The following is a 14,812-nucleotide window of genomic DNA, read 5'->3' on the forward strand; positions in this document are numbered from 1 at the left end:
GAGGGATACAAGAGAAATTGAAGCAGATAACAATGGGAGGGGTCTGGAGGATATGTGGATGCTAAGGAACAAGGGCTCTGTAGTGACGGAGGCTATTATTCATAGAAACCCTACCTCCTTTGTTTCAATAGTTAGAAGGTGCATAGTGACAGAGAATTGCAGGAAAAGAAAGAATGATTTTAGGTGAACACTGCCTTAGAAAACTGGAGTCTAATCTTGCCTGTGCCAGGCTGAGCAAATCACCTGAACCAAACTTTTCACTAAGGGTCACTGATTGGCTGTTCCACATAGACTGAGTGCCCAACCTGAAACACGCAGGCTCAATTTACAGAATTACTGAGCATTCCAACAAGCATCACATGGAGTTGTATTCTGAACATATACCGTGCTATAAAAATGCTCAATACTCTGAAAAAATAAAGCTTTGTGTGTTTCAAGCTGGGTGCCCAAACTTAGGGGACACCTCTCAAAAATGAGCTTTTATCTCTCTGTGCCTCTATTTGCCATCTGTAAAATGGGGGTAATTCCTCCACCTCACATTATACAGATATGAAGAAGTTAATATTTATTACAGTTGTTGCAGCAGACCTGAGCAGAGGTACCTGATAGATGTTGGTTTTTTTATTTAAGTATGGGTATAAACAAAAAGAGAGAGAGAGAGAGAGCTGTTAGGGACAGCAGAGAGAAGGGCTATGCACTTAACTATCTTTAAAAGGTGAGTCAAATTTACTTTGTCAATTGCTGGGCTTGCTGAAGGTGTCCCAGAGAAGGGAAAGGAGCGAACGTGAAATGAGTAAGGAAATGACGGGGAAATATTGGAACGGAATGGAACAGAGCAGAGAGAGGGGAAAAAATGAAGGTAAAATGTAGGCTACGTCTAAACTACAGGCTTCTTTCGGAAGAAGTTTTTTTTTTTTTTTTTTTTTTTTTTTTGGAAGAGAGTGTGCACACTGCAAAAGTGCATCAAAAAAGTGATCTGCTTTTTTGAAAGAGCATCCAGACTAAATGGATGCTCTTTTGCATGTAAGCTGTAATTGCTATGAATGGAGTGGCCACCACGGCACCTGTGCTTTTTCCTCTTATTCCAAAGGAACTCCCTCTTCCCCGTCCACACATGCCTTTTTGCGAAAGAGCTCTTTCACAGAAAGGCTTCTTCCTCATAGAATGAGGATTACCAATGCTGGAAAACCCCCTCTTTTCTTTTGATTTTTCTTGTGGAAGAATGCAATTGCACTGTGGACGTTTCACAAGTTTTGTTGGAAAAATGACCATTTTTCTGACAAAACTCTGTAGTGTGGACATACCTATAGTTTGAAAATGGTAACCTTTTACAGCCTTTTGAGTCAGGCATGTTTTCATTCACTTTGTGCAAAAAATAACAGGTCCACAAAGAAGGTAAGAACTACAATAGAAATAGACTTTACACGTAAATTCAGTGGACACTCAAAAAGCTCTCGCTCCATCTCCAGCACAGAACTAAAGTTATGCATGATCCTGTTCCAAACAGGAGGTTTCAAAGAAAGGACAATGAAGTAATATAGATCAGAATAAAAACAGTCTTCATAAGTGACCTCCAGATACATTTGTTTTAATTTCTTTTGAGGCATTTTAAGTATTAACACTATAAAGCATCAGGCAGGATATGCAGTGGTCTCCATCTGAGCCATATAAAAATTCATAATAAAATATTAGGTAACAGCATGAAATCCAAACTCTTCAGCTCAGAATCAGATGTCCTGAAACTCTGGATGTTCGGTCTCACCACACATTCATGACTGTGCTTCAGCTCCGGACTGCTAGATTCTGGAAGACTGAAAGTGAAGGAAATCCTCAAAAGCCACACTTCTACTCTGATGTTGCAGCTTGAAGGGGAATTCCATCCTTAAAGTTTGTGTGGAGATAATCCAGGCAACATCAGTGGTTTATGATTTGTCACTGGGAGGTTTCTTCTTAGCTTCCACATCTCTTTTAATACCTTCAAGTTTCTTTGCAAGGTCAGGAATCTTTTATATTTTTTAGGGGGAAAAAAAAAGTTAGACATTAGCAGTAGTGTTTAGTTGACTAATGAGGGAATGCAGAAAGAATACTTCATATAAAGTTTACACCCAAAAATAAAAAGTTTGGTCCTTAGACCCAATCCACAGTATTACCATACACCAGTGTTTCCTAATTTTATTTGGCCACGGAACCCTCTTAAAAAAAAAAATCACGCTGGGGGGGCCCCCAACAACCCCTTGAAAATGGCTACCCCAGGCAACCACCCAGCTCACCCGCCCCTAAGACCAGCTCTGAGGGATTGGGGGAGGAGGGGTGATCGGGTTCTTGTGAAACCCTTACTTTCACTTCGCGGTAGGTTGCCAGATACTTTCACAAAAAATCCCAAACATGGCAGGGGAAAAAAAAATTGATTGGGGGAGGGGGAGAGGGCGGGAAAACCAGGGGACCAAAGTTGTTGAGCAAAAAAAAGGGGGGGGGCACTGTGTCTTTAAATCCACATGCTTCCCGCTCCCCTCCCCCCACACACTAGGGGAACAATGTCCCCGCCAGCCTTCTGTCCGAGAAACAGAAAACACTGGACATTTTACATATCTAGTATTTTCTGTGGGTTTTTTTTTTAAATAAACTGGACAGGGGCCACAAATACTAGACTGTCCAGGTGAAAACCAGACACCTGGCAACCCTACTTCACGGAACCCCAGGGTTCCGCGGAGCACTATTTGGGAAATACTGCCATAATCAAGAGACATGCTCAGTACCATGAGTAGGGGCAAAGAAGTGTTTATAAAAAGCTGAAATAGAACATTTGGAGGACCAGCTTTCCTATCTCAATGGAAGAAAAATGAATGGCCTAAGAGAAGGCCACAGAAAACAAACTCAATAATATTAACACATTCTTCCAGGAATGTCAAAGTATAAAGAGAATTTCTGTGGTCTGTAAAATGTACAAAGTCAGAGCACATGAACATATTGGTTCCTTTTAGTCTTAGTTAACTTACAAAGAGTGTTGTGCAAAAGGAGGAAAGTATTTTTGAGCGATATCAAAAGTATTTACTTTGCTGTTTTGTAGCCTCCAAAATGTCTATAATTTTTGCACTGAACTCTGCAATTTTTTGAAATTTCACACTTTAAAGGGGAAAAAATAAGCATTTGTTTTAAAGATCAAGCAGATTTGCAAAACACCCCTTAAAAATAGAAGCATTTAAGACTGAAAATGAACCAATGAGAGATGCCAGGCTGCCAATGCTTTATTGTAATAGCAATCCAGCAAGATATATTAGCTTTCCTTCAAAGCCACAGCTCTAGCCCTCATGCTTGCAGAAAACTGCTTGAAGATGAGACACAACTAGAATGAAAGTGGAGACTGAAAGTGGAGGAAACCACCAAAGGCAAAGAAAAAATATCCCCCAAATGCATTTTTTTTAGTCATGATTTTTAAAGCCAAATTTAATGATTGGGGGACTTAAATCATGACTTGAGTGCTCAGGTTAGACATATGAAAAATGTCAGGTGGGCTTTTGTGTGTAAGGTAGTGGTGTTTCTGTATAGCAGGGTTTGGGTAGGGTTGCCAGGTGTCCAGTTTTGAACCGAACAGACCAATATTTGAGCTTCCTGTTCGGGAAACAAATTGAGAAAATATAAATGAGAAAATATAAATGTCCGGTATTTTCTAAAGAAGATGTAATGTAGATTGTGATGTAATGTCAAGTGTGTCCAGTATTTTTGTTGAAACCATCTGACAACCCTAGGTTTGGGGGGGGAACTGGGCCAATCTTGAAAAATAGGAACTAAGAGCCCAAAACTGCACACACTTATAATCAGGCCTCACCAAGCCGTGGCGAGCTCCGCTCACCAGCTGCGCTGTACGGCGATCTGTGCATGCACAGATCGCCCGAACCCAGCTCTTTCAGGTTGTAATCTACTCGCCACGGGTGAGTAGATTACATAGTTTGTCGAGCCCTGTTTATAATGTATCTCAGTTTAAGCAGGCATCACTGATGTCAACAGAACTACTCACAGGCTTGAAGGGACATGTATAAGCAGTTGTACGATTGGGGCCAACATGTGAAAAAGCAGAATGTTGAAGCTTCTGAATTTTGTTATAAGGAGTTCTATGCTGAATTACCTTTATACTGTTTTGCAGCATCTGCAGGAATGATAGTGCGTCTTAAACTCCTTGTTTAATTTACTCTTGAGCATATCCCTAAAAGAGCTTCTTGTCTCAAATTTTACTCTTGAAGAGAAAAGAAAACCCTATATTTTAATTCTATCACCCATTTCTATAATTAGGGCTCTTATGATCAACCATGTAGAAAATCATCTGAGATACCATATCAAATAGTTGGTTTGTGCTAACAAATTAGTTTTATATCACCAAGGGAGAACTTTCTATGAATTAAAAGCAGAAGTTTCCCTCTTGTGGTGACACTTCAGTTGTGCCGCTGGAAAATGATTATATCATGGTTTCATTAATTACATATGCACCTAGGGTTGCCAAATGGTTTCAGAAAAAATACCGAACCAAAAAAAAAGTGCCTATGTGACCCCTTTAAGAAACACCTGATGAGGCTTTTTGGCCTTAACAGGCTGCTGGCAGCTGCTCGCCATTTTGCCTTCCTGTGCGGGGTTGGACAGCTCCCCTGCAGAACCTGGTAAGCACTAGGGTTGCCAGGCTGCCTCCGTATTGAGTTGGACAATCTGGGATTTTCGCCTCCTGGCCAGGAAAAAAAAAAATCAGAAAGTACCAGACATTTTAGGCATCCAGTATTTTCTGAAAAAAAATGTTTTTAAACCAGACAAAGCAAAAATACCAGACTGTCCAATTAATGCCAAACACCTGGCAATCCTATATGCACCATTCACTAGGGATGTAAATGACTAGTTGACTACCCAATAAGCTCTGATTCTACCCAATAAGTTTATCTGGTACTCAAGTAGTGACTTTACTAGTTGCTTTCCTGCCCTCCTCCTTGCTGCCTCTATCAGAGAGGTAGAGGAGAAGGGGAGCAGGAGCCGGAGCTGGCAGGAGACTATTTAAAAGCCCAGTCCCCGAAGCTGCGTCTCTGCTTTTTAATTGTATTAAAAGCCACCAGGCTCTTAACTTTATAACAAAATTCTATAACTATATCTTTTTCTAATAAAATTCAAAAGCTTCAACATTTCGCTTTTTCACGTGTTGGCCAAAATCATACAACTGCTTATGCATATGCCTTCAACCCTCTGAGTAGTTCTGTTGACATCAGTGACGCTTGCTTAAACTGAGGTACATGTAACCACTGAAAATTTCAGCAGTACACACTGGGAACCTGTGTGTAACTGTGAAAGTTAAGCGATGAGCCATTGGTTAACTGTGTACCTTGTTAATTTTTCATACCCCTAATAGGGATGTGAAAGTGTAACATGCCTGAGACCCAGTTAGGCTGACATAACCCCAAGTTACATGGAAGAACTTTTCTGTCAACCTAGCAGCCACCTCTTGGAAAAGATGAATTTTTACCTCAGCAATAGGAGGGTTCTTACATTGCTGTAGTAAATATGTATTCTCAGTGCCCTTCAGATATACTCACTGCTGTAACATTTCTAATATAGATATACCCTCAATACCTACAGTTTTCAGACACACAATTTTTTCTTCTACCATTGCAACACATTTGTTTAAACAACTCAATCATAGCTGGACAGGCAATTAAATTTTTGGGTGTAAAGTACAAAAAATAATAAAGCGCTATAAAACTTAAAACAAAAATTCAGTTTTCTCCAAATTTCAGTTGACTCATCCTCCAGACTTCTCTTGAGTTCCCTAAGGATACTTGTAGCACTGGTTGAGAAACACTGGCCTACAGGGCAAGGCCCTGAACAGGGAGTTAGGAGAACTGGTTCTAAGCCTTGCTCTGACAGGGTGCATCTACACTGCACAATTATTTCAAGATAGCTAGCATTATTTCAAAATAACAATGTGAGTGTCTCTCAGACATTGTTATTTCAAAATTATTTTGAAATAACGAATGGCTCATTCTGAAATCTGTAAACCTCATTTTACGAGGATTAATGCCTATTCCGAAATAACAATTTTGAAATCAGGAGTGTATAGCCGCTCCACCGCTGTTATGTCGAAATAGCTCCTCCCCAAGACCATTCTAAATTATTCCTCCCCAGTGCCTCCTAGGGCTCTAAAATCAAGCTAGCACGTCTACATTAGGGAAGCCTGCCTCGGACTAATTTTGAGGCTTCCCTGCAGTATAGACGTGCTATTTTGGATAACTATTCTGAAATAGCTTATTTTGAAATAAGAGTGCAGTGTAGACGTACCCACTAGTGACCAGCTGTGTGATCTTGGCTAATCACGTGCTTGTAGTTTTCAGGATTTAGCAGATCTAAAATTAAACACCTACTATACAATTAATAATCATATTTTAAACATTTCTTACGTGTGCCACAAATGCTACCTTAAAATTAAAAAGACTAAGTATAATGTCCACAAAGTTTTGTAGGTTCTTAAAGCCCAGACTCAGATACCTAAGTCCTAGTTTTGGCTTTATTACAATGCACAAAACTTCCTCTGAAGTCTATAGTCTTAAACTCATACTTTGCCTAAGGAACACTTTACTGCAAAAACTCAGGAGCTTACATTTCTGCCTCTGAACAAGTTCACTAGCGAGTCCTTCTGAGTTTAGATACCTAAGCCCGAGAGTGATTTGCAAACCAAAACGCAATAGGAGTTCAGACAACTAACTTGCCAGAGTAGTCAGATCTCTTAACAGTGCTCAGAGGTTGTCTATCTGCTTGAGTCATTCAAAAATCAGTTGAAAGAGGAGGTGGTGGTAGTAGCTCTCACCTGAGATGTGAGAGACCCAGGTTTGTTTTCCTTCTCTGGAAAGGATTTTAACAGAGGTTTCCCACCTCTCAAAAGAGTGCCCTAACCACTGGCTTATGGAATAGCCCCACATCTGCATATCTCCTTCTCTCCTGTTGAATCCCTTCCACTCAGCTAATGAATCTTAATAAATGACTGCTGAATTACTTACTTATCACAACCATCTCCTCCTCCTCTGGCCACTTTGTGTGGAATGAAGCCGGCACCTCACTGATTCCCTCAAGAGACAGTTTGAGCAGGTAAGCCAGCTAACTCCAGGTCAAGTCTCTTCACTTTTCTGGGCTCCTGTTTCATCTATTTAGACTACAAGCTGCTCTTCAAGACAGAGACTGTATCGTAATATAGGTTTGTACAACAGCTGCATAACAGGGTTCTGATCTCAGCTGGGATCTCTAAGTATTACTGTAATACACATAAATGAGAGACAGTTCAATGCACAGGCAAGCTGGTTGCTCAATTACATACGGTGCCATACATTGGACCATGTGAATTTTTTTTGGCTTTACTCTGACTGGCTGGTCATTTTTTCTCTAATTATTGGCCAGCATTTTTCTCTCCTCCAATTGGCCAAGTTTTTTGTGTTAGCTCAACTACTGGGGAAAGGGACAATGAAAATATTGCCACCCTGGGTGGTAAGACAGGTAGGGCCATTTATACAAAATATTACTACTTTCATAAATAATAATACTTACATCATAATTCTGAGCCAGATACATCCCAACCACATTGCCGAAAGCAAAACCAAGCTTGAGGGGGGAGAAAAAAAAGAAAGAAAATGAATGACAAGGAGTTTAACATTTCATCCTTCACTAGCTCAGAATGTATAAACATTGGTCAGTCAAAGAGACTGAAAAATGGTGTTGGTGGCAGGGAAATCATGAAAACTTGTAAAATTGTTTTAATTTCCCAGGCTTCAGAAGGGAGATATTTTTCCAAGTCACTTTCTGAATTATTGTTTTCATTAAGAGAATGCAGGTGGTTTTGGTGGGAAAAAAATATTTCAAAAAGATGTTGATAAAAACATTGGTTAAAAAACACTGCAAAAAAATTAAAAAATTTAAAATTCAAGGTTTTTTTTCATGCACAAAACTTCTACCAGCTCAACCCATAGATGTTTTTTATACTTCGCTCCCTGAAGCGCTCTCTCTTCCTTCCACTATGTACTCATCTACACCCCCACTCTTTCTGTAAGACCACCAACACCAGAATATGAGGTTTTTCTTCATCACTGTTCTTACAGTTCCAAGAAATCTTCGGGGCAGAGCTTGGTCTTTTGTTCTATGAAGTTTCTTGATTATCTACTATTTTCTAAAAATAATAGTAAGCCCATTAAAACCAAGGGAACATAATAGAACAGGAAAAGTCTTTTTGTTCAATATTAATACAGCTCCTAGCACAAGAAGTGTCTTGCTCTATGATTGAGGCTCACAGGAACTACCATAACACACATACTAAGAACAACAGGCACTGGGTGGGGGTTGAGGGATGTCACAAGTCACAAGCAAATGAAATGAGCTACAAAACAGATGGGCTGAGGATAGGGTTAGCAGGTAGATTCCCCCCCCCCTCCCCCCCCCAAAAAAAACCCAGACACACTTGATTGTGGGCAGGGAGGGAGGGGAGAGGAGGGGGACCGGCTGGCCGGGAGGAAGGGGGGGCGAGAATACAGCAGTGCTGGCCAGGGGAGATTAGGAAGAGGAACCGGTCAGCGGGAAGCAGAGCTGGGGGGCGGTGCAGGGGGGCTGGCCAGGGAAGATCAGGAGGGGAAGTGGAGGAGAACCGGCTGGCCGGGAAGGGAGATGGGGAGGGTGAGCAAATCGGCCGGCACAGAGTGGGACTGACCCGGGCACTTGCAGATCCCGAGGCGCTGCCTGTACCGCGCAGGCTCCCGGCAATGCATGAGCGAGGAAGAGGCTTCTCCTCCTCCTCACACTCAACCAACTGAGGGCTCCTAGCGGCAATCGCAGCCCCGCCTCCCAGCTGGGACTCCCAGCCACTCCTCCCGCCCCAACCAGGCTTCCGTCCGGTGCGCAGCCGAAAAAAATTAGACAATACTGGACATTGCACACGTCCGGTATTGGCTGATTTTTTTTACCGGACAGAGCGCGCAAATACTGGACTGTCTGGTACAATATGAACACCTGGCTTAGTTTTACTAAGCTCAGGAGCTTGTACAGAAACAATGCATCGATGGATTCCTGGGTTGGCCTAGTTATAATACTTAGCAGAGAATATAAATTTAGGTCTAAGGTTTGGAATAGCAGTTGCTGGGTGCTAACGAAACAGGTCACTTCAGTCCATGAGGTTTGAAGAAAGAATAAAGGAAATAGAATGCATAGCTCCTGTCACTTGCAGACTTAGGAGAAATTCAGATCTTAATCAGAGGAGAAAAGAAGAAAAAAATCCTTTGTTTCCTCAGAAATATACATCCAGATTCTTCGCACACAGCCGTGCCAAGTAAAACTCTGGCCCTTATGATCATTACATTTCACATTAAGCTTGCTTGATGTACAAATCCTAACAAGATTTTGTTGACTACCAATATTGCAAGTATAGACTCATCTCTGAAAATCCATGTGCTGCTTTTTTTAAAATCAGCAACAGTAATGATTTTGCAATGAAAGCCTAACTAGAAATTATATTCTGTTCTGCTTTGTGCTACGAATGCAACTATCTAGTTCAGCAGCATAAACACAGTATCTGTCATTGGTTAAAAACAAACAAACCAGACAACCAAAACCAAAATCTGAATGTGTTCTTGTTAGGAAGCTTTGGCCATTAATAGAGCTGGTTGCACATTTTCACATGGTGATGCTATCTTTAACTAAATGTCTGAACTGTAAGGGAAACAGAACATTTATTTAAATTATCTGTTTACTCCATTTTTAAACTTTAGGGCTCCCCCACCCCCAACAAATTTAGCGTTCTTTGTGTGTGTTTGCAATAATAAAGTAGTTTTATACCAAACAACTGTAAATTAATGAAGCTTTTTACATGCAATATTATTAATGCATGCTACGTTGAGAGAAAAAGAATCTTAAATCCTGCTTGCTGCTGAAAGTCAATACAGCAGAAGGGCCTTTCCTATATCTTGGTAGTGTCCATGAACTCACCAAAAAGGCAAGCAAGAGACTCTCAGTTGAGAATTTCAGAGACTCTTTGCAAAGACTGGCTTATAGTGCTAGTCACTGGGGAAACCTTTCAGTCTATCCCTTACAAAATAGTTTTACTAAGAAAGTTCTCTCGATTTCTTCTCCTAAAAAAGGATTAATGCCTTAATTCTATTGCTCTTAGCCTAAAATACATTCTGAATCCAAAGCTGAGACCAATACTTTACCATGAAGTGAGCCTTATTTTGTATTGCAATTATCTTAACACCCATGTCAAACCCAACACCATAAACAACTCATATCCCATTAGTTGAGGTCAGAGCTCAAAACACACCATGCAAGTTCAGTCCAGACTTTGATGTGTTATTTCATCCATTACTGAGGTTTAAAGAAGATGAAGAGGGGCAGTTGCACAATTTAATCTTTCACTTTTGACAATAAAAATGCTGCCAATTAAAGGTTATGTGACAGTTAAGGACAGTAAAGAACTAATTAGAGTTAAAGGGGCTTCTAACAACCACCCAATATGCTAAAATACATGTTAAATGTAAAACAAGCAATTACTTGACTCTAAAATGCAAAAATATAAAATTTGTCAGATTATCCCTTTATCTCCCTGCTACAGCTCTAGCTAGGCTGAAGAAGCGACAGACACTACACTATTTCCATTCACAGGAAAGAAGAGGAAGGAACCCAGAATCAATGTGCCCTTCCTCCTTCCCCTTCACCAGCTTGCATACACTAATCAGAAAGTCTTAATTAAAACTGATTATTATCAGGTGTTTGCAATACAGGGGCTTCAAGAGGCAGCTGAGTTCAGAAACATTATGATTCTAAAGTCTGCTGAATGTATTAGTCCTATTACCCACTGTTTTCACTGGATTACTTTTTTAATCTTGTATTGGAGCAGGGGTAGGCTATGGAAGCTTATTTTTTTAATAAACACCCAAGAGCTAAAGTGATTCAAAAGTGGCCCTCTGATGGCATTATCAACACACACCAGAACTGAAAATAGCCAACTAACTAAAAAAGATTTAAAAGAGAGAGACCAGAGTCTTGATTTTCAAATAAATATGCAATGCATTATCAGGACATACTAGCACCATGTCTGAACATAGCAAAAAATCCAGAATATCCCCAAATTAGGTTAGCAGCACCTATAGTGAAAAATGAGAAACTGCTGGTGTAGTTTGGTTTCTAGCATGGACTATGTTGTTGTCTCTGTTATTTACTTTTAATAAGTGCCAGGTATTAGGATTAATTAAGGATTTAATTAGAATTGTAAATAAATCATATAGTTGAGCATCTGGCTTTAGATATCTGCCAGAGTTTGCAGACACACACTGAAAGAAAAAACAACAAAAGTTTAAAGAATGTTCAGCTATCAATGAGACAAACAGCTTCATTAATTAAAACACACTTTAGATCTGGGAATGAGGGGGGGAAGTAACCCTGGGCAAGGAGTTTAACTTTGACCTCAGGAACAGCTTAGTATTTGCAGATGGTCAGAGTAGAGCTGGGATAAGCCAGAAGCCTCTCAAATACCTAAGTAACTGCAGTCACTACAACAGAGTAGGTAATGTGTTGTCAAAACAAAGAGGTGGGAGAGAAGGAGAAAAAAAAAGAGAGAGAACATAGCAAACTGGAGAAGCAGTAAGATTAAAAATATGCTTAAAACAGCTTTGAGACTACTGATTCTTTTGGAGCAAAATTGTCATGAAATACAAATTAACATAAATCCTTTGCCATCAGAGTGATGTGTTTTACTAGAATAGCAACTCAATGAGGCTATGTCTACACTGCAGGCTTTTTGTGCAAGAATGACTGTTCTTGTACAAAAACTTGCCGGGTGCCTACACTGCACGCGTGTTCTTGTGCAAGTAAGCTTACAGTACAGCATCAGAAAAAAAGGCCTTTTTCCGGAAGTGTAAACTGCTACACTTCTACAGGAGTGCAGACTGCTCCTTCTTGCGCAAAAGCCCCTTGCCCCAAAATGGCAGCTCATTAAGTATGTAAATAAGGCAATATTGCCGCACCTCAGTTGCATATGTTCTTGCGCAAGACTGGCCAGTGTCTATGTAGCCTCACCGTCATGTTATAACTAAAACTGTAGGTGGAAGAATTGAGAAAATTTTCCATTACTTTAATGGATTTACTTTTTTTCCCTTTTTTTGTGAAACACTGTTTATTTACAGTGCCAGTAAGTGCCAGTTTCTCTGATCCCATCCCTCCCACCTACAAGGTCTACAGCTGTTATAAAGAAGATGTACCCAATTTCAAAAAGAGAATTTCTACTAAAATGTAGGGCTCCTTTTGTTTTTACTATATGAACATAATACTGGGGACTAGAGGTCGGATACCCCAGCAGATCAACATAGATGCATTAACTCAGGGCCATGAAAAATGTCCGCACTCTGAACAACATAGGTAGGCTGATCAAAATGCCACTGTATATGCAGATATGTTGACAGAAGAATCCTTCCACTGACCTAGCTACTGCCTCTGGGAGAGCAGTATTAAACATTACATGGATGGAAAAAATATGAAGTGTCTATATTATGACACTAGAGCACTGTAGCTGTATCACTGTAATTAAACATGCAGTGAGTCAACTTTACACATGGGAATTTCAGGCTAAGTCACTTGTATGTGTTGGAAATCATTAGCAACCTGATTAACTGTTAGACTGTAATAATTTTTTCATACTAAATAGTACCGTACACTCATGGATTTGAAGGGCACTTCTTGAGGTGAAAAGGCATCACAGTCTGTCCCTAAAATAATCTCTTTTTGCATGTGTGCATAATTTTTATTGAAAGAAAAAAACCCTTTGGTGCAGTGAATAATATTTAACAGATGTCAAAGAATGGAGCTGTGGACCCTGGAAGTACTGGCATATCCAATTCTTCTGAGGTAATCTACCTGACAGATTGCTGAGAGTCAGACAGATGAACTGGCAGAAAACTAGACAGGCTCAGCTCAGCTTAAGGCGGGGTTAAATACCCTTGGATGTGCCACCGGATGTCTTAGCATCATAGACAAATGAATGCAGCACTGGTACGGAGAGGACACAGCAACCCAAGGGTTATACAGGCTGTATTCACTCCAAAAAACTTGGAATTATTGCAAAACAACTTAAAGTGGGAAGTTTTTTCCCCCTGCAGCTGACTTCCATTTGCACAATTTTTTTTGCACTACTTAAGAGTGGGGAATGGGAGGACTTGTAACACATTAGGTCCTGCAAGTGACAGTTACTTTAGTGTGGAATAGATGTCTATTGGGGGCACCCCGCACTGCAGTTTGACCACTGTCACTCAAGAGGAATAACCTGAGTGCAGATAACTTGAATTAACTATACAGTGAGGACATATCGCAAATCATAACCATACAGATGAAGTTCTAGAGCAGTGTTTTTCAACCAGTGATACAAGTACCCTTAGGAGTACAGTACTCAAGAGAAGTCTGGGGAGGGGAGTGGGTCAACAACTGAAATTTGGAGAAAAATGAATTTTTGTTTTAAGTTTTACAGCGCTTTATTATTTTTGTATTTTTTACACTCAAATTTCATCGCCTGCCTGGCTACGATTAAGTTGTTTAAACAAATGTGTTGCAACGGTAGAAAAAAAACTGTCTGAAAACTGTAGGTACTGGGGGTACTTAAATTTTTTTTTAAAGGGTTACTTAATGAACAATTTTAGAGGAAAAAGCCCTACAATAACCCTAGAGCATTTCAGGGCTATGTGTATTTTAAGGTTGGCTGGCTCCATTTTAGAGTAGGCTTCATCTCACCTAGCTAGCCTGTTAACAAAATACAATCTTCCCAGCCAGCACTGAAGTTTTTAAAACGTGCTAGATAACCCTTAAAGGCTTTTATGCTAGTCCAGAGGACCCCATAAATGTAGTCAGTGGGCCGCAGCTGCAAACAAGGTCCCAGGCCTATCAATGCACGAAATTTGGCAAGGATCCATCCCCTCAGCAAGGGGACTGACGGTTCCGTCTCAAGTCAGGCGTGTGCTTTTCAGCTGAAAGCATGTAACCAGCTCCAGGGCCCCAAGCCAGCCACAAAGTATCCATGGCTGGGTGGCCAGAGTTGGGCAGAGCGTGTGTGTCTCAGCTGCTCGCCTTCCAGACTCAGCGACAGCCTCTCCCTCGCCAGGGGGCTGGGAGAAAGGGAGCTGCTCTTCCAGGCCTCTCCCGGCTCTGAGCAACCACTCCACACGGTGCATAATCCCCTCCTCCCGCACAGCCGGGGCGCGGGTCGGACACGCCACGTGGAGGGGCTTTGCAGGCACTTACCAGAAACTGCAGCATCGTGCGGGCGGGCGGGTTCTCTCCTGCAGCAGGGGAAATACTAAGTCACCGAGCCAGCAGCAGCAGCTTCCCTTCCGGGTCCCAGCCTCCCCGCGGCCGTCTCCCTAGCGCTGGGGCCGCTGGGTTTCCGAGCGGGCCTATCCTTACTTGCCTTGCCCGCCTGCCCCGCCTCTGGCGGCCGCAGACCCGGCCCGCCTGGGTGAATTGCTCTCTGACAATCCACACGCCCTCCCTTGGGCGAGAGCTGCTCCCCGCCGAGCCAGCCTGGCCCCCGCTGTTATCAATGCCCCAAACCTGCCCGGTTCTCTCTGTCTCTGTGTGTTTACACATAACACCCCCCCCCCCCCCATCTATTTACATCTCTGTAGGGTTCCCGGCTTTCGAACCGCACAAAACCAAACACCCTTGCCCCATCCCTAGCGCCCCCGCCATTCACTCCATCCATTCTCGCTGGTTTTCACAGGCACTGGGTAAGGACTCTGGCTGGGGGTGCAGGCTCTGGTGTGGGGCAGGGGTCGGG

General features: G+C 41.7%; 1 protein-coding gene across 1 annotated transcript; it reads right to left on the bottom strand.

Moving 5' to 3' along the window:
- Positions 1 to 1,572: 1,572 nt before the first annotated feature.
- On the bottom strand, positions 1,573 to 14,483 carry STMP1 (short transmembrane mitochondrial protein 1). Its single transcript, XM_006114377.4, has 3 exons — positions 14,278 to 14,483; positions 7,564 to 7,617; positions 1,573 to 2,003 (listed from the first exon to the last, which is right to left on the bottom strand). The coding sequence occupies exons 1-3, from the start codon at positions 14,290 to 14,292 to the stop codon at positions 1,923 to 1,925; spliced, it is 150 nt and encodes a 49-aa protein (XP_006114439.1). The 5' UTR covers positions 14,293 to 14,483; the 3' UTR covers positions 1,573 to 1,922.
- Positions 14,484 to 14,812: the final 329 nt, after the last annotated feature.

The sequence above is a fragment of the Pelodiscus sinensis genome, chromosome 1 (genome assembly GCF_052426305.1).
Source record: "Pelodiscus sinensis isolate ZL-2025 chromosome 1, ASM5242630v1, whole genome shotgun sequence".
Lineage (NCBI taxonomy): Eukaryota > Metazoa > Chordata > Testudines > Trionychidae > Pelodiscus > Pelodiscus sinensis.

Excerpts from the sequence above, each read along its gene's own strand:
- STMP1 (XM_006114377.4), bottom strand. Across the intron at positions 2,004-7,563 it reads ATCTGGCTCAGAATTATGAT|ATTCCTGACCTTGCAAAGAA; the intron begins GTAAGTATTATT and ends AAAATATAAAAG.